This window comes from Microtus pennsylvanicus, chromosome 13, assembly GCF_037038515.1.
Source record: "Microtus pennsylvanicus isolate mMicPen1 chromosome 13, mMicPen1.hap1, whole genome shotgun sequence".
In the NCBI taxonomy this organism is placed as follows: Eukaryota; Metazoa; Chordata; class Mammalia; order Rodentia; family Cricetidae; genus Microtus; species Microtus pennsylvanicus.
Window position 1 is genome coordinate 1641798 of NC_134591.1, and position 20103 is coordinate 1661900.

Below are 20103 nucleotides of genomic sequence, written 5' to 3' on the forward strand. Positions count from 1 at the left end.
TCACAGTGGCTTAACGGGTTTTCAGAGTAGAGAAGCCTGAGCCCCCAAGAGGCAGTTTTGAGGGAGGAGCAGGTCCCCCCCCCATGTCAGGCACGCTGTGTTGCATGCCCAGCAGAGGGCCCCTTCAGGCCCAGCCTGATACAGAGAGAGTCAGGGGAGCCTCCGGTGTGCCTTAGCAGTTAGTTGTTCTTGGAGTGGAGTTTTGTTTTTTTCCTCCTTTATATGCTTAGTTATATATTTCATCTTCTTTTAGATTCATGACTTTACTGAATTTAAAAAAGAAAAAATCCAAATAATCAAATTCAGAAAATTTGAGTGGAAATATGCTTGAAAAATCAGCCTTCCCAATGGGTCTCAATTGTTGTAACTTAAAACTTAATCATCCTGGTAGCCTTAAGTCAGTGCTTGGGTTTTGGCGTTATTGGCGTCAATCAGTCACTTCAACTCCATATGTCGTTTAATTTCCATAAAATATTAACCAGGGTGGGACGGCTCCGAAGGTGAAGGCCAAGTCTGATAATCTTGGTTTAATTTCCAGAACCCACATGGTGGAAGGAGGGCTCTCATTCTTGCTGGTTTTACTCTGGTTTACAAGTGCATTGTGGAACATGTACTTCCGTGTATTTACACAAACACACACACACACACTGTGGGAGTTTGAATGTAACTGGCTCCCATAATCTCACAGGAACTGGCACTACGAGGAGGTATGACTTGGTCTGAGTGGGAACAACCTAGCTAGCAGAAGTGTGTCACTGCAGGAGTGGGCTTTGAGCTTTTAGATGCTCAGGATCCTGCCTCGCTGCCTCCAGCGCCTCTTCTGCCAGCACACCACTGAATTATTAATGTAATGCATTAAGTCTCAGAAACTGTAAGTGAGCCCCCTCAGCTAAATGTTTTCTTTATAAGAATTGCTGTGGTCATGGTGTCTCTTCACAACAATAAAAACCCTGAGACACACATACACACTGAATAAATATGATTAAAAATGAGCTGCCGGGCAGTGGTGGCGCACGCCTTTAATCCCAGCACTTGGGAGGCAGAAAGAGGCGGATCTCTGAGCTCGAGGCCAGCCCGTTCACAAAGTTAGTTTCAGGACAGCCAGGATTACACCAAGAAACCCTGTCTTGAAAAACAAAGCTCATTTTAAAAATGTGCCATAATAGTGCTTTCCCCACTGCGAGCAGTGCTCAGCTGCAGTGTGCGCAACACTGTTTATGCCTTTTTGATTTGTTGTAGACTTTATTTTATTTTGTTTTGAGACAGTGTCTTCTCATTCTGCAGCTCTGACTGGCCTAGAACTTGCTATGTAAATCAGGCTGCCTCTAACTCACGGAAGTCCAGCAGGTTCAGCCTCCTGAGTGCTGGGATTAAAGGCGTGTGCCGCCACTTATGGCTTGTATTTTGATTTTATGTCTCTGAGACAGGTCAACCTTCCTAGGCTCAAGGATGTCCATGAACTCCGGATATTCTTCCCACCTCCATCTCTTAAATAATGGGATTACAGATTTGTGCGCCGCACCTGGCTCATTTCATGTGTTTTTATTTTATCTACTCCTCAACCCAAATAGGTTAGAGAAATAGTCTCAATCCTTTTTAACACTCAAACCCAGTGAGGGACTAAGTGGGGAGCCTGGCTTTAAAATTATCTGCCTAAAGCTGCCTCTCAAACCAGCAGTTAAAGCACTTAGCAAAAAACCGACACTTCGTAAGTGCTCACTAAAGTTTCTTTCAGTCACTAGAATATTGGTTGTTAGTTGTTTGCTTTAAAAACTCAGGCACTATACAACTTAATCGTACAAAGGTGGCGCGGGTTAGCGCGCGGGCGCAGACTGTGTAGGCGGGGTCAGGGAAGGCGGGGCCTGGAAGGGCGTGGGCGAAAGAAACCCGGTCCCCGGCACCTGCGACAGGTGGAGCGCCCCGCTCTCGGCCATGTCCGCGGACGCCTCGGAGCCAGAGTCCGGGCCGGGATCCGAGCCGGGGTCCGAGTCGGCGTCCGGGCCGGGGTCCGGGCCGGGATCCGAGCCGGGGTCCGAGCCGGGATCCGAGCCGGGGTCCGAGTCGGCGTCCGGGCCGGGGTCCGGGCCGGGGTCCGAGTCGGCGTCCGGGCCGGGATCCGAGCCGGGATCCGAGCCGGCGTCCGAGCCGGGGTCCGGGCCGGGATCCGAGCCGGGGTCCGGGCCGGGATCCGAGCCGGGGTCCGAGTCGGCGTCCGAGCCGGGGTCCGGGCCGGGGTCCGAGCCGGGGTCCGAGCCGGACCAGCTGTGCTCCGAGCACCGAGAGCCTCTGAGCTTGTTCTGCCTCTTCGAGAGACGGCCGGTGTGCGCAGCCTGCGCCAGGTTGGGCGGCCGCTGTCACGGGCACCGCATCCGCAGGGCGGAGAAGCACGCCGAGGAGCTGCGAGTGAGCGGGCTTGGGGCCGGGAACTGGGGTGGCTGCTCTCGGAGTCGGGGGGCGGGGCCTGGCTTCCCTTTCAGAACTAGGTGGTTTAGAGGTGTGACCTCTGGATTAAGCTGGATCCGAGTTCGAATTCTACCCATTCCCCGTGAGTCACGGAACCTAGCTTGTTATATTTCACCGGTAGTTTCCGGACATTCATAATACCGCGCGTTTGTTATGGCTGACCTCAGAAAAACTCAGTTCCCTCACACCCCTTAACTCAGAGTCTCCTCCCCTCCCCTCAGGTTTTCTGGTGAGGGATCTAGTTCTCTTCCAACCTGGCCTTGACTTGACATGAAGTTGATGAACCAGGATGGGGAGAATGGCAGGACTCAAGGCCTCCCCATCTCCCGTGTGGCTCTAGGCTGGTCACCTTCCTGTTCCTGTTATCCCTCCACCCCCACCCTTTCCCCTGAACTTCTGAGGTTGGAGGCCAAGTCACCTTGGTGCTTTCATTCTAGCTGTGGCCCCTGGGGAACTCTTTGCAATTTTATTAAATGGCTTAATTCTCCCAACCCCACCCTGGCATTGAGCCCTGCTGTTCATTCTAGGGACATCAGCTACTCAACCAGATTGTAATAAACATACCTTGCTGGAAACTGCGGCCAGCAGGGTTCAGTTACTCAGCCATGATGAAAATAAACTTGAGTAAAGTTGATAGAATCAGCTTGCATCATGGGTGAGCACTTTACAAATTCCTAAGGACTTAGATATTTATCATCTCATTCCACCCAGGCTGGGCTTTTGAAACGTGGGTTTGAATTCAGGTTTTTCAGATGAGGAGGAGACCCACAGCAGGATGGTGACTCCTCCCAGACTCCTAATGTTCAGGGCTCAGAGGGCGAGAGGAAACCACTGCTTGACCTTAGTGGTTAGGAAGAGGAAAGGACCTCATGGAAAGCCTTGAATCTGAGCAGTGGGAGGGGTGAAAGCTGGGGCAGGGTGGCCTGCATGGTGCTATGCCCCAGGAGCCTTCTCTGGGCCACCCTAAGACCTGACACACGTGCTTGGCCTTGGCTGAACGGAAGCAAGTCTCTCCCCTTCTACTTTAGGTTTTGTTTGTTTGCTTTTCATTTTTGGTGCTGGGTTTAACCAGAGCCTCGGGCATATTAGACTCTACCCCTGAGCTACACCCCTAGCCCTAGCACACACCATGACTTCAGTACACCCTCCTTCCCTCCACCCCTCCTTCCCTCCATCCTGCAGAGAAATTGCCCTGGGCAAAATAGCACCGGGTTCACCCGCTCTTAACTTCCGGACCCATGCCTCAAAGTGAGTGAGCAGCCGAGGTGCCCATTGTCGGAAGACTGGATAAGAAAAATACGGATATATTCCCATAATAGACACATTAGGTCTATAGAAAAATATGGATATATTCCCATACATAGACACATTAGGTCTATAGAAAAATACGGATATATTCCCATACATAGACACATTAGGTCTATAGAAAAATACGGATATATTCCCATAATAGACACATTAGGTCTATAGAAAAATATGGGTATATTCCCATACATAGACACATTAGGTCTATAGAAAAATATGGATATATTCCCATACATAGACACATTAGGTATTATTCTCTAATGCAGAATAAAATGGCATGGTTTGGAAGGAAGATGGAGGGAAGTGGACGGAAACAAGCCTGATCAGACAGACGACTGTCACGTGTTGTGTCTCATGGGGAACCTGGACACAAGCCAGAGAAAGACAGCCTAAGCTGGGTGTGGTGCCACACTCCTGAGAGAGTAAGGCAAGAGATGGTGAATTTGAGGCCAGTTCGGATTCCATAATAAAGCTTTGTCTTAAAAAAAAAAAAAGCCAATAGCTTTAGTCTGAGCATTTGGCAGGTAGAGGCAGGAGAATCTTCGAGTTCAAGGCCAACCTGGTCTAAAAGTGAGTTCTAGGACAGCCAGATCTATACAGAGAAATCCTATCTCAAAAGAAAAAAAATGTCTTAAGTAATAAAAAGGAAAAAAGAAGGGCTGGAGAGATGTTTCAGCAGTTAAGAACACTGGCGTCTTTTAGAGGACCCGGTTCAATTCCTAGCATCCACATGACAGCTCAGAATTGTCTGTGACTCCAGCTCCAAGAGTTCTAACACCCTCTCCAGGACATTCATGCAGGCAAAACACCAACGCAATAAGATAATAATCGTCAGAATAAATAAAAATTAAAAAAGAAAAGAGAGACATGAACCTTAGAAGGGGGAGCATTAAGGAAGAGAGGATCAGGGTGGAGGGGGCGCTAGTGGGTGAAGGGTGATGCGACAGGAGAGTCACGTGGACCGTCTATATAGTTAGTATACACTAATAAAACTTTTTTTTTTTTTGGTTTTTCAAGACGGGGTTTCTCTGTAGCTTTGGAGCATGCCCTGGAACTAGCTCTTGTAGACCAGGCTAGCCTCGAATTCTCAGAGATCTGCCTGACTCTGTCTCCTAGGTGCTGGGATTAAAGGTATGGGCCACCACCACCTGGCTAAAACTTTTTTTTTTAAAGAAAAAAAGGATAAGGGCTGGAAAGATGGCTCAGCAGTTAAAAGCACTGCAGCACCTCCAGAGGTCATGAGTTCAATTCCCAGCAACCACATGGCAGCTCACAACCATCTGTAATGAATTCTGATGTCTTCGGGTGTCCAAACATGCATGTAGATTGAACACTGATACATGAAATACATTTTTAAAAATCTGGAACAGCATAACACTAACTGAAAAGAGTTCTAAAATAGCATATTCTGTTTCATGTAAGTCATAAAAAAGTGGAGGGTCAGATATACCCATGCTTTATTTATAAAATAAAATAAAAAAGGACAATAGCTAAGCTCAGTTCTCTCATCCCTGGGTACGTGATGGGAGGGGTTGGGAGACTTTCTTGGAAGAGGTAATGGACCGCCTGTGGCCTGTGGCGAATGGCGCTGTGGCCAGTTCTTCTGGGGAGCAGCGGAGGGATTGGTACCTGGAAGTGCCGCAGCTGTTACCTCCTGTGAAGGAGTGGGAAAGGCCTGGGTCTAAGCCAGCTAGCCATCTGCCTCAGCTCCCTCATTCCCAACCCGTTCCCTGCCCCTTGATGGCTGATGCTCGTGACTTTGGGAACAGAACACTACGACTCACTTGTGGTCAAAGCAATGAGACTTCATATCAATTAATATTTATTTAAGGCCCTTTATATGCAGGAAAGCATACAAGATGTAGTCAGCAGCTATGAGAAATAAAGCAGGCCAGAGTCAGGGTGAGTCAGTGAGCTTCCCCGAGGAGGCGGCATAAGGGCAGATCAAGGGAGTAAAACAATTGGGGGAGGCTAAAACTGAAGGAGGAAGTAACAAGCCCAGAGGCCCTCGGGCAGGCTGGTAAATCTGGTGTTTTTAAGTAGCTGAAGGAAGGTTTGTGTGAAGTAGGAGGTGGCGTGGGAGACAAAGAGTTATTCCAGGTAGGACCTGCAGCTCAGATAAGAGGCCTATTCTCACTGTATTGGAAAACCACTGGGAGGTTTTGAACTGGACATGGCTGTGGTAATGCGGAGGCAGTCTAACAGGGTTCCTCTGAGGTGGTGACCATCTGGCTAGAATAACAGAAGTGGAAGTAGTGGTGAGGTGAGGGAGGAGGGTTGGGGACAGACCCAACACAACCCAAGTATGGGCTGGAGAGATGGCTCAGAGGTTAAGAGCACTGACTGCTCTTCCAGAGGTCCTGAGTCCAATTCCCAGCAACCACATGATGGCTTACAACCATCTGTAATGAGATCTGGTGTTCTCTTCTGGTGTACACGCAGACAGAATACTGTCTACATGATAAATAAATAAATCATAAAAAAGAAAGACCTAAGTGTCTTGATGGCCCCAAATGAGTAACTGGATAGGGAGCCCAGCACTGGTGAGCTGGAAGGAAAGACACAATAGGCTTATATGGGTTCCTTGACATAAGATTTTGGGAACATAGTTGTTTCTGATGTGATGATATCTGGATTTGAACCATGGGAGTGGGTGACTAAGGGTAGAGTAAAAGGGAAAAACCACTCGGATGAGTGAGTGGCCCATATGCATGAATAAAGACACAGTAATGCTGTCTGTGTTGCAGAACAAGATTGTGGACCAGTGTGAGAGGCTGCAGCTACAGAGCGCGGGCATCACCAAGTATGTGGCGGAGGTCCTGCAAGGGAAGAACCAGAAAGCAGTGGTAATTCTCGTTTACTCTCGGCACCGGGCCTCCCCCTAAGCTAAGACTCTAGCCCAGGTCTAGCACAGTCTCAGATCCCTTTCCAGGCTTACAGCCTCGTTTCTACTGAGAAGCTGGCTGCTTCCGTCAGCACACAGGCTGTGGGACTAGAAAGCAGAATCCTGGTGACTTTGGGTTTAAAGCCAAAAAGACTAGTGCCTTTTTTCCCACAAAATTTTAGATTTTTTAAATTTTATTTTAATGTGTATGATTGTTTTGCTTACATGTATGTGTGCGTACCACATGTGTGCCTGGCACCAGCAGAGATCAGAAGGGGGCATTGGATCCCTTAGAACTGGACTTATAGATGGCTGTGAGCCACCATGTGGGTATTGGAAACCAAACCCAGATCCTCTGCAAGAGCAACAAGTGCTCTTCACAGCTGACCTATCTCTCCAGCCCCAAGGAATGCTCTCATCGAGAAAAGCTGATATTGCTGGGCAGTGGTAGCACACGCCTTTAATCCCACCACTCAGAAGGCAGAGACAGACAGATCTCTGAGTTCCAGGCCAGCCTGGTCTACAAAGTGAGTTCCGGGACAGCCAGAGCTGTTACACAGACAAATCTTGTCTTGAAGAAACAAAAACAAAACAGAGATAAATTGCTTGCTGCAAAAGCCTGCTGACCTAAGTTTGTTCCTGGAAGCCACATAAAGATAGAAGGAGAGACTAATTCTATAAAGTTGTCTTCTTTCCTCCACATATGCACCGTGGTGTGCACATGCCTGCTCATGCACACACACACAATAACGATAAAGAAAAGTTTGAACAAAAGGTTTGTATTTGCTCAGAGACCTAGGAAGAGGAGCGATGACGCGCACAACTGCGCGAAGAGTGTCTAGTCAGGTCATCAAGTGCAAAAGGCCTGGGCAGAGGGCGCCCGAGCTTCTGGGGCAGAAGGTCCTGCGAGGCTGAAGCAGTGTGAACAGGGGAGATAGCAGGAAGAAGTAAAATCAGAGAAACAAGAGGTTCGGTCACAGGGGGGTTGCCTTCATTTCAGATATAAAGACAAATCACTGAAAAGGTTGGTTTTTTGTTTTTATTTATTAATAAGGCAAAAGACTTCAATTTAGGGGCTAGAAGGGTGGCTCAGCAGTTAAGAACACTTCCTGCTCTTCCAGAGAACCTGAGTTTGGTTGCTGGTACCTACTTTGGGCAGCTCAGAACTGCACTTAACTTCAGCTCCTGGAGATCCGACACGCATGTGGTGCACACTCGTACACACACAGGATCACAGACAGATTGGGATTTCAGTTTAAAAAGGAACAGCTATAGTAGGAAGTGGCCATAGGCAGTGAAAGTAAAGGCCAGGAGAGCAAGTGAGCTGCAGGTACAGGTGAAGTCAGTGTGCTTCAGACTCAAGTGAGCTTCCTTGATATTCACTAAGCTGTTGTCCTCCACACTGTGAAGATATGGGTCTCGGTTTCTTCTGCAAAAGAAGGATGACTGTTTCCTGAACTGTACAAAGCAGGTCTGCAGGCGCAGGGCCCAGAGAAGCCACCGTCCTTGGGCCTCGGGAGCAGGGCTAGATGACAGTTGGGAGGATGCTCGCAGTGTCCAGGCTGACAGGAAGTCTCCCGCTCAGTCACCGAGTGTGTCTGGAGGTACCTACTGCAGCCAGAACCTGACCACTGGGAGTCAGAAGACGATGTACATTAGCATCCTTAGCTGAGCCAGACAACGTAGCATAGTCCTTTAATCCCAGCACTCGGGAGGCAGAGGGAGACAAATTTCTGTGAGTTCCAGGACAGCCAGGGTGGTTACATAGAGAAACCCTATCTCGAAAAACTTAAAAAAACAAATAAACAAAACAACAACAACAAAAAAAAACATCTTTAGCTGAAAGTTTTTTCAGAGCCCCTTGATGGCACATTAAAAACTCTGTTGTTGGAACCAGTTGGGATGGACAAGCCTTAGGAGGGGACAAGATTCTGGCTCTGAGGCGAGGTGAAATTTCAACTGGAGCCTGGTTTGTATTGGTCTGGCTGATAAGAATAACTTTCAAGGCCATTGTGCCCTATGATCACTATGATTCCTTCATTTTTGTCCCATGACCATCATGTTCCCAATGCTGGTTCATCTCTAAGCCCCGCACGCCTTTTAAACTGTGGTCATGACCTTCTGAGACATGGCCTGGATGTTTGAATCTTTTATGCAACACTTCCGAACTCTAAATGCTAGGGTGTCAAAGTAAATGGCTTGAATCCCTTTGTTCTCTGTACTCAGCCCCTGGCAGACACCGTCAATCAATGTTGGCATCCTTTCTGCTACGCCCGTACTTCCTCTCCTACTTGTGACTGGGACTTTGTCTCTGACTCTTCATCTTCTCCCTTGCCAGAGCACGGCTAGTGCGGCGAGGGAGCTGGTTATCCAGAGGATGAGCCTGGTGAGGGGCCTGTGTGAGAGTGAGGAACAGCGGCTGCTGGAGCAGGTGCTCGGGGAAGAGGAGCGGGCTCACCAGAGTATCCTGACTCAGCAGGCACATTGGACGGAGGCACTGAGAAAGCTGGACACCCTCCGTACCAGCCTGGTGGGCATGCTCACCCATCTGAATGACCTCCAGCTGATTGTAAGTCAGGAGAGGGTGAGGACACAGAAGGTTGGCTAGGTTCCCCCAGATTTGAAGACTTCAAGAATGCTAAAAAGATGGCCTTGGGACAGGGATGAGTGACAGTGATCTCTACCAGACTTGTTTCTATTCTGGCCCATCATTATGCTTCTGTAGCAAAGAACCCAGCTAAATCAGCTTGGCCAAAAGCCCCCACCATTGACATCTGATAGCCCTTGGCATTTATCAGATTCCACCTCTCCACTATCCCCAAGGTCACCCTGGTCTGTCTTTAGCAAGAATCCTGTCAGGTAGGTTTAGCTAGGGTCCCCCTCCCCCTCAATGTTTCCTCTTTAGTCAGCAGTTGCGGCCCCTTAGGGGGCTGAACAACCCTTTTCACTGGGGTTGGGAATCACAGATATTGACATTATGATTTGTACAGCAGCAAAATTACAGTTATGAAGTAGCAATGAAAATAATCTTATGATGGGGTCACCTCACATGAGGGACTGTATTAAAGGGTCAGACATTCGGAAGATTGAGAACCACTGCTGTTAGTGACTTTCCACACAGTGATCCCACCCTGCTCCGTGGCCATCAATTCCCATGCTGCATTCAAAGTTGAACTCAATCTCTCTCGCCTACTGCAAGATCCCCTGGCAGTAGTCCCTATAGCTATCTTCTTTACTATGTTTAATATCATTCTCTTCTTAACATGAGACGGGAAATAAAATGATCTGAGTATTTGGCACCTGATAACGATATACTTTCAACAGCAAGCAAATACTTATTGAGTGCCTTTGTGTTATGTAATGGGGCAGAGTCACAGGGCACAGCTGCAGTTGTTCTGAGCTCTACCTAAGAGTTGCTACATAAACTGACAAGTAGAATGTGTCATGGTAGTAGAGGAATCCATCGGAGGTCAGATAAGGCCCCAATATAAACAACACATTCTTGGGTTTACCAAACATAATCGCAACTAGTATTTAGTGCACTGCTTTTCAAAGTACTTTATAGATCTGCAGAAGCCTCCAGTTTTGAGGGACAGTAGACACCTGAGTGTCTACCAGCAGAGGAGGAATGAAGAACAAACAGGAAGGTGGTCTGACTGCCCTCGATTGTGAATTCACTCGGCACCAGCTTCCAGACAAGGGCACACCCTGTCCCAGCAACTGGGACCCTCACAGGCCTCTGAGAGCAGGGGGTCTCCATGGTGGGTGGCACTGGCTCTGTGGAAGATGGTGCTGAACTGGAATTGAGAGGAGCCTGGTTCGCCACAGGGGAGGGGCAATGGCTGATTCATTTTTGTGTATGTTAGGAGGCTAGGCCTTTGTTGTGAATCCGGCATCCACACAGTTGTGTGCAGGGAAATGTGGCAGGTCATGTTCACACACTGGGTGTCTGCTGCCAGCCTGACTATGTTTTCCTCTCTTGCAGCAGAAGGAGCACGAGATTGTTGAGAGGTGAGTGTGTCCCTATAACTTGCTCAGGCTATCACTGAGACCCCCTTCCTTCTTCCCAGGCCATTGCAACTTCCTAAAGCCTAGCTCCAAGGTCAGAGGTCAGGCCCATGCCTTCTCACCCTCCACGTCTTCTTCAGATCCATATCGAAAGGAAGTGAAGCAAATACTTATTAGCTAGGGCCTTGCCCTGGGCTTTCCTAAACTTTATCCTACTTCAACTATGGTTACCCTGGATAAGAATCCTGAGACTCAGAACTGGGGCCTGGACTCACTGATACCTGCTTCCTTGGTGTCTCCTCTACCTTTCTTTCTGCAGTGAACGAGTTTTTAAGACTTAAGGCTGCATTACCACTCAAATTTCCCATCCTAATTGTTAAGTAGTTAAGGAATTTCAACAGGTCATTTCTGAATGCTAGAAGGTTGAGAAGCCAGGGCCTGAGGAAATGACCAAATGGATAAAATTAGCCAGGCAAGGTGATTAGCCTATCCCAATAGGGTTATTGCTTGGTATACAGTGCTTTTACCTGGTTTGTACAAAGTTCTGGGTTCAATTCCCAGCCTCTAAAATGAAAAAGATTTAAAATGGAAAGCGAGCCTTTATCAAATCAACCCTTCCCAATCTGTTTCCCTAGAGATGTGGTTGGTTTTAAGAAATAGTTAATTACTTCGTGTGTGTAGGTGCATGCGGGTGCCATGGCTCATGTGTGGGTCAGGGGACAACTTGTGGGAGCTGTTCCTCTGCTTCCACCGTGTGAGTCCTGGGTCGCCAAGCTCTCTGACAAGCACCTTTATCCACCGAGTCCGTGCACCAGTCTCAGATGTGGGATTCCAAACTCTGACTAGATTTGGGATTTTGGATTTCTTATTTAATTGGAATATATGTGGCTTCGTGTGTGTTTCTTTTTTGCCTCCTTTTAATGATATATATAGCCTGGGCTGTGATGTCACTGTCCCGTTATCAAGGCTATTACGTTTGCACCCATGTTAATTTCTGCCCGAGTTGTTCATTTATTTTCTCACTTATTCCCTCTTATTTGGAACCAGTGCCAGTCACAGATTCTGATCTTCTCTGCTGCATAGTAAAGCCCCGCTGCCGCTGTGGTTGCTTTGACCAGACACTGGCTTGTCTGTTTGATAGGTCCCCTCTTTTTTGAGTATTTCTTACTGTGGCACAAAAGATGTCCCCAGGGGTGGGAGGGTTGGAGAGTGGCTCAGCAGTTAAGAGACCTTACTCTTCTTACAGAGGACCTGGGTTTGGTTCCCAACACCCACAAGGTGGCTTGCAACCCATAATCTGATGTCTTCTGATCTCCTTGGGTGCCAGACACACATGTGGTACACATTCTTACTCAGTTATCCCTGGTTCAGATTGGATTTTGCCTGCCCCAGCCCTGGAACCAGCTGTTTCTCCAGGGGTCTTATATCTGTTTTTAGTAGGATGAGATATCACAAAGCCAGTATGAGACATTAAGTGTTCTCACTGCTACTGACATGTCATTGTACTGGACCTTTAATCAGAGTTGGGGGATATTTGTAACTTCTTATGCACGAATCTGTATCATAACTTCTAATTCCAGTCTAACACTGCAGTTAACACTGCCTTTGCCTGCCTCCAGTTTCATATTTGTATCTTATACTAAGAACCCTGGCTCCTAGGCTAGACCTGATAGCCCTTGCCTTTAATCCCAGTACTTGAGAGACAGAGGCAGATAGATCTGTGTGAGTTCAAGGCCAGCCTGATCCACATAGTTCCAGGACAGCTAAGGCTACATAGAGATACCCTCTCTCAAAAAACCACCGCTACCACTACCACCACCACTAATAATAATATTAATAATAATAATAATAATAGCCAGAAAAGAATCTCAGCTCCAAACAAGGCCAATAGCTTTGTTCATTTGCTTAGTCCTTCAGCACATGATTGTTGAATTGCTGAGTCCGTACTTCTTCCATTGAGAAACCTACTGATAGAGTTGAAGATTTGTGTGTAGTGCTTTGTGCTCTCCCAAGAGCTGTTGTCAGGCCTGTCTGGGTGGGATCTCACTTATCTAATGAGAATTGCTTTGTTGGCTCTGGTATGTCCACACCTTCGGTGGCACAGTGGCAACAAGTCCCCACTGCATAGACAGACTGTTCTGATTCCAGCCAGGCTTTGCTCTATTCAAGTCCCACTGTACCTTGGGGCTATGAATGTTGTGTTCTGTCCCACGCAGTAGCTGGACGGGTGGCTCTCTGTTGACTTTAGTCCATGGGTGGTCTCAGCTCTGTTCTGGAAGGACAGCTCAGTTGCTGACACTGATCCTCCCTGTCTCCCCACATTGTGCTGTTATGTTTTGAGAGCACAGGCTCTCTCTTGTTTGTTTTCAGAGCCTATTGTCAACACTTGTGTCTCCTCACTTCTAAGGCTGCTCATCTCATTCTTCAGGCCAGGACAGTAAGTGACAGTCTCACAGAGACTGCATGCATCAGAGGAGCACCTCTGGATGGCCTCAGGCCATCTTCAGAATTAGAGGTGGAGGAGCATTCCTTCTGAGAAGCCAGGTTGGAGGACTGCAAAGTATCAGATGAGTTCCTGCTTCACTTTTTGTCCCTTTGAGATTTCATTTCGGGTTGAGGGGGGAAACGTGTTGAATGGTGCCCGGGCTCATTCAACTGGGCCAAGTCTATTCTATTTTTTTTTTTACATGGAAGCAGGACTTGAATCCAGCTCCCATTTTCTACTCAGTATCTTCCATAAAGCTCCATTCTGGTGTCGAATGGAGAACCTACTACCTTCCCATTACAACACAGTCTAAGTGATCATGTATAAAACAGTAAACACAGAGGCCAAACATCTGGATAGGCAGCATCCTGCTCTTAGGCAGTCCCTCCTTTAAGATTCTTGGCTCGTTTTAATATTTATCTATCGTGTGTGTGTGTGTGTGTGTGTGTGTGTGTGTGCCTGTGTGTTTGCGCCTGTGTGTGTGCGCGCCTGTGTGTGTGCGCCTGTGTGTGTGCGCGCCTGTGTGTATGCGCGCCTGTGTGTGTGTGCGCCTGTGTGTGTGCGCCTGTGTGTGTGCGCCTGTGTGTGTGCGCCTGTGTGTGTGTGCCTGTGTGTGTGCGCGCCTGTGTGTGTGTGCGCCTGTGTGTGTGCGCCTGTGTGTGTGCGCGCCTGTGTGTGTGCGCGCCTGTGTGTGTGCGCGCCTGTGTGTGTGTGCGCCTGTGTGTGTGCGCCTGTGTGTGTGTGCGCCTGTGTGTATGCGCCTGTGTGTGTGCGCGCCTGTGTGTGTGTGCGTCTGTGTGTGTGCGCCTGTGTGTGTGCGCGCCTGTGTGTGTGCGCCTGTGTGTGTGCGCGCCTGTGTGTGTGTGCGTCTGTGTGTGTGCGCCTGTGTGTGTGCGCCTGTGTGTGTGCGCCTGTGTGTGTGCGCGCCTGTGTGTGTGCGCCTGTGTGTGTGCGCGCCTGTGTGTGTGCGCCTGTGTGTGTGCGCCTGTGTGTGTGTGCGCCTGTGTGTGTGCGCCTGTGTGTGTGCGCGCCTGTGTGTGTGCGCGCCTGTGTGTGTGTGCGCCTGTGTGTGTGCGCCTGTGTGTGTGCGCCTGTGTGTGTGCGCCTGTGTGTGTGCGCGCCTGTGTGTGTGCGCCTGTGTGTGTGTGCGCCTGTGTGTGTGTGCGCCTGTGTGTGTGCGCCTGTGTATGTGTGCGCCTGTGTGTATGCGCCTGTGTGTGTGTGCGCCTGTGTGTATGCGCCTGTGTGTGTGTGCGCCTGTGTGTGTGCGCGCCTGTGTGTGTGCGCCTGTGTGTGTGCGCGCCTGTGTGTGTGTGCGCCTGTGTGTGTGCGCCTGTGTGTGTGCGCCTGTGTGTGTGTGCGCCTGTGTGTATGCGCGCCTGTGTGTGTGTGCGCCTGTGTGTGTGCGCCTGTGTGTATGTAAGGGCACCATGAGGTGGAGCTGCCTGAGGATATTTGAAGAGGACATTGGATTCTCTGCAGCTGAGCTACAGAGGTTGAGAGCTTCCATGTGGGTTCTGGGACTTGAACCAGAGTCTTCTACAAGAGCAACAAATCCTCATAACTGCTAAACCATCTCTCTGGCCCTCATGGGGTTTTTTCTTATGTGTGTGTGTGTGTGTGTGTTTGTGTGTTGTCTATATATATACCTGCATGTTCGTGTGTGTAAATACCATCGTGCATGTGGAGGTCAGAGAACAATCTCAGATGCTGGTTCTGACAGGGTCTCCTTGTTAGCCTACACCAGGCTAGCTGGCCTTTGAGCTTCCTCTCTCCACCTCCCATCTTGCCTAGAAGCACAGGGATCGTAGGTGCATGCTATCTCATCACATTTTACATGGGTTTTGGGGATTCAGCCCTTGGTCCTCAACTTGTACTGCAAGTGATTTACCTATTGAGTCACCTCCCCAGCTTCGAGGAATTCCATCCTGAGGACTAAATGTCCCAATTCTGTGTGGTCCTCAGCTAGGGGTGTTTGTGTTTAAGAACCGAGGAGTGGCTGGGATCTTTGGACCAACCAGGGAAACATTTACTGTTGCAGTGGGTTTTAGAGGAGGTGAGATATTTTCTGGATAGTATATAAAGAAATGTTATCACACAGCAGCTCCAGAGGCCCAGATCCTATCCCATCTCTGCTGTCAGAGCGCACAGCCTCCAGTCTCCACTCCCAAGTTTTACTTATTTTATCTGTGTTTGCATGCCTGCATGCGTGTGTGTGTGTTGGTGAGTTTGCAAGTGTTCACAGAAGCTTTCTGATCCCCTGAAATTGGGGTGAGAGGTGGTTGTATTGGAGTTGGGGACTTCTGCAGAAGCGGTAGGCACTCTTAACTGCTGAGGTGTCTCCAAGCTCTGCCCCCACTGTTAAGACCAGTTAAGAATATACTTCCCTATATACTGTTTGCTTTGCTGGAATGAAGGTCCCTGGGGAGGGGGAGTCAGGAAAAGCCACTTTCCCTCTGGCTAATACAATCATGGTGTCACCTACAAAGGAAGGATTTCACTTCTGTTTTCCTCTCCTCACTCATGTAGATCCAGGTGCATTTCCAGAACCTTCTTGAACCTCTGTCTCTTTTTCCCCCTGCATTAGGGCTGAGGAAGCAGAGGGCATTTTGGATCCCCAGGAGTCAGACAAATTAAGCTTTAACGAGAAGTGTGCTTGGAGCCCACTGCTGACTCAACTCTGGGCAACATCGGTCCTCGGGTCTCTCTCAGGTTAGGAGCTACGAGACTGCAGCACAGCCTGCAGTGTGTGGGGGTGGGGAGGGGTTGCCCGGATCCTTCCTTCCCATTTCTCTGTGGTTAGGTATAGGATAAGTTATGTTCCTTTAAGTTCCGCCCCCCTTAACATCTCACCTCTCTGGGACAGCTCCTTATCGTTTATTGGAAACCTCAGATTCCTTTTTAAAGTAGAATGACATCTACCTGGAGATCACTGGAGATCACCACAGTGAAGCTGCCAGGGCTTGCCTCACCCATTCACTTAACAAACACCGGCTTAAATGAGTGTGGTGATGCCCCGCGCTTGGGCAGCTGAGGCAGGAACTCTTGAGTTCGAGGCCAGGCTAGCTGCCTCTCCCCCTGTCTGAGTTTTGAGGCCAGGCTAGCTGCCTCTCCCCCTGTCTGAGTTTGAGGCCAGGCTAGCTGCCTCTCTCCCTGTCTGAGTTTGAGGCCAGGCTAGCTGCCTCTCCCCCTGTCTGAGTTCGAGGCCAGGCTAGCTGCCTCTCCCCCTGTCTGAGTTCGAGGCCAGGCTAGCTGCCTCTCCCCCTGTCTGAGTTTGAGGCCAGGCTAGCTGCCTCTCCCCCTGTCTGAGTTTGAGGCCAGGCTAGCTGCCTCTCCCCCTGTCTGAGTTTGAGGCCAGGCTAGCTGCCTCTCCCCCTGTCTGAGTTTGAGGCCAGGCTAGCTGCCTCTCTTTCTATCTGAGACCCTGTCTCAAACACAAGAGGCCAACAAAACGTTGGCTGGTGTTGAATGTTGGCCTGTGCTGCATACTGGACCGTCAGAGGCGAAACTTACTGTCTCCCAGAATTCCGCTGGGTTAGGTGGAAGCTCATATATCCCCTGGTGACAGACTGAAGCTTTCTCAGTTTTAACTCTCCCCTGCAGGTTATCCATGTAATATATGTATATGTAATTATTATTATGACCAGTAATAGCGTTGTGCTCTAGATTCTGGTATCATAGTTAACTTCTGAAAACTGCTTTTGTCGTGCTTCCTAGTTTTGGGCTCTGCCCTCAGGATATCAGCTCTGGAAGCCACAGATAGGATCAGCTCAAAAGCAGTAAGATAAGGAAAACTAAAATACTGGGTATTCACTTGACCCTACCACCAGCTTGACGGGAACTTGGACAACTCACTTCTTTTTTTTTTTAAATATTTATTTATTATATATACAATATTCTGTCTGCATGTATGCCTGCTGGCCAGAAGAGGGCACCAGACCTCATTACAGATGGTGTGAGCCACTATGTGGTTGCTGGGAATTGAACTCAAGACCTTTGGAAGAGCAGGCAATACTCTTAACCGCTGAGCCATCTCTCCAGCCCACTTCTTTCGATCAGAATTTGCACATGAAGATTTTAGACCAATAGCCACTGTTCTCCTGGCTCTAGCTACTCAGCATGGTCTATGCGAAGCACTTGACACACACTACCTTAGCTAGTCCCCATGACTACCCTGTGACAAGTACTTTAAAGAGGAAGAAACTGAGGCTTAGGGAGAGTAGATGGCTGTCTGAGGTCAGTGAGTGGTAAGAAGCCTTTGACTACCTGGTAGGAGCAGATTAGGAATGGAGCAGGGGTAGGACTTGGGACAACCCTGAGGATTCTCTCTGACAGGCATGGAGGAGGTGCTTATCAATGAAAGGACTGTCAGCCCCTTGCTGCATTTGTCTGAAGATCGACGGACCCTGACCTTCAGTGCCAAGAAGTCCAAGCCCTGCTCAGATGACCCCGAACGCTTTGACCACTGGCCTAATGCCTTGGCGGCCACCACCTTCCAGGCCGGACTCCACGCCTGGATAGTGAATGTTCAGCACAGCTGTGCCTATAAAGTGGGCGTCGCCTCAGCCCAGCTGCCTCGAAAGGGCTCTGGCAGTGACTGCCGCCTGGGCCACAATGCCTTCTCCTGGGTCTTCTCCCGCTATGCTCAAGAGTTCCGTTTCTCACACAATGGGCAGCACGAGCCTCTGGCGTTGCTTCGGTGCCCAGCACAGCTGGGCGTGCTGCTGGACCTCCAAGCGGGAGAGCTGGTCTTCTGTGAGCCTGCCTCAGGGACGGTGCTTCACATCCACCGCACGTCTTTCCCTCGACCACTGCTCCCAGTCTTTGCCGTGGCTGACCAGCTCATCTCCATCGTTCACCAGTGGCCACAATGAGGCCAGATCCACGCCTCCTGTCACCCTTGCAGGCCAGGCCATGCTTCCAGCTAGTGTCCTGTTCCCGGTGATGTGTGTGCTGTTCCCCATGGGATCTGCTTCAAACTCAGACATAACCTTTCAATGTTGATCATCTGTGGGGAACCTGTTTCTCTCTTGACCTTACTCTCCCAAACCCACCGTTCCTTGTGCTCTTCTGAGGATCTCATAAATCTGTGTCTCTGCCATCCGGCATGGTTCCTGGTGCACAGTGAGGGAGTATATGGCCGGGCAGGTTGGTGACCTGTGATGTGGCAGTTCCTGGAGTGTCTGCAGAGAAGCCTGTGGTGAAGATTCCCTAGCCTCTCAGCTCAGTAGTTCTTGGTCTTTTTCATGATACAGCTTGTGGAAAGAATATTTTTCTAGCATACAAAGGACAACCTGCCAGGCAGCTCTTGGCCAGAAAACAGGCCTGGAAGTGTCATGCCTTCCTTCCACATTCTGCCATGGCACTAGTATCCCAGGAAGTGTGCTTGTCGCACAGTTGTGGGCATTTGTCCCAGGCCCTGAGGCTGAGCTGTAGCATGGACCTGCCTGTGATAGGGTGATCCGCCCTCACTGTGCTTCCCTTGGGGTGGAGACCTGGCTGGAGAGCTTCATACCAGAAGAGCTAAGGGAAAGGAGGACTATCCTTAATGGATGAATGTGAGTGTCGTTAGAGGGTTCTGGATGCTCAGTGATGTCTTGGCTGTAACTGGCTTCAAGCTGCCAGACAGCCTTGGGTACAGGCTTAGGAATAAGTGGGCCGTGGCTCCCCTACCAGAAAGATCCTGGAGATGTTGAACCAAAAGCACGTCTCTTTGCCGTTTCCTCCATAACAAGCTCATCTGAGGATGACATTTTTGTGAGAACTGGGGAGGAAGCTTGGTGGCAGAGCACCTGGCTAGCATGCCAAAAGCCCTGAGTTCCATTCCTAGCACTGCAAACTGAGCAGTGTGAAAACCAGTTAGGGTGGCCACAAGTCCAGCTGGCAAATAATCACTGTTCTGCTTCAGTCCCTTACTGCCATGCCTGCGAAGACTATGTGGGTTCATATGTACATGTGTGTATTTAGACATGCATGTATGTAAGTGCCATCTCCCCTTTGGAGACAGTCTCCAGTTGGCCTGGAGCTCATCAACTAGGGGATGGCCAGTGGGCCTCCAGGAACTGTCTGTCTGTCCGTCTTAGTCTCCCCGCTGTGGATTCCAAGTGCACATCACACCACCTGGCAAGTTTATGTGGGTTTTGATGATCACATTTGGGCTCATGTTAGTAGTGAGCAAGCATTTTACCATTGAACTTTCTCCCTAGTCTTTTTGATTTTTAGTTTTTAATTTATTATTGTGCTTAATATGAGGTGGCATTCACGTGCCAGGGTGCACATGTAGAAGTCATCAGAGGATAGCTGTATTGTTGTAGAGTCTCCCCATCTCTGTGGAGTCCCAGGGCACATGTGGGTCATCAGGAGGGGGTTTTGTTTGTGTATCCCTGGCTGTCCTGGAACTCGCTCTGTAGACAAGCCTGCCTCTACCTCCTACGTGCTGGGATTAAGGATGTGTGCTGCCACCACCCGGCTCCTTTGTTGCTTTTTTACTGTTTCACACAGCCTAGGCTGGCCTTGAACGCACTATGTAGCCTCCACCTCTAGAATGCCAGGGTTACAGACAGTGCTACCGTGTCTATATGTGAAATGCTTTGTTAGGTTTGCTTGCTTACTTCTTCAAAACACTGGTCAGATCAAACCACAGGTCTGCTGTCGTCAGCTAACTTTTGTTGAAGGTTTCTGAGACCCTTGTAGCTGGGACCATGGCTCATGACTTGTGTTCACTGCCTGACCCTTAGGAGTTACTACTGAGTCATCAGATCCAGGGCAGAAAGGTTTCGTCAGTCTGAAGAGCTCTGCCATTGCCTAGACATGGGCTCTGTTAAAAAAAACATCTAGGGACAAAGTCACCCTCTTCCACTAGTATCCAAAGGCCCCAGGCCATGCCCTGACAGTGTTCAGCTCACAGTTCATGGTGGGGCTGTTGCAAACACACCTCTGACTGTCCAGATATCACCCA

The 20103-nt window shown here is 49.3% G+C and overlaps 1 protein-coding gene across 2 annotated transcripts; it reads left to right on the top strand.

The window, feature by feature from the left end:
• The first annotated feature begins 1887 nt into the window (after window positions 1–1887).
• On the top strand, window positions 1888–18591 carry Bspry (B-box and SPRY domain containing). Of its 2 annotated transcripts, none has more exons than XM_075944844.1 (6): window positions 1888–2403; window positions 6516–6614; window positions 8991–9221; window positions 10641–10663; window positions 15733–15857; window positions 17481–18591. In XM_075944844.1, the coding sequence occupies exons 1-6, from the start codon at window positions 1933–1935 to the stop codon at window positions 18017–18019; spliced, it is 1488 nt and encodes a 495-aa protein (XP_075800959.1). In that variant the 5' UTR covers window positions 1888–1932; the 3' UTR covers window positions 18020–18591. The 2 variants fall into 2 exon arrangements, with proteins under 2 accessions (XP_075800959.1, XP_075800958.1); XM_075944843.1 differs by having other exon boundaries at window positions 1892–2403; window positions 10638–10663.
• The last annotated feature ends 1512 nt before the right edge of the window (window positions 18592–20103 follow it).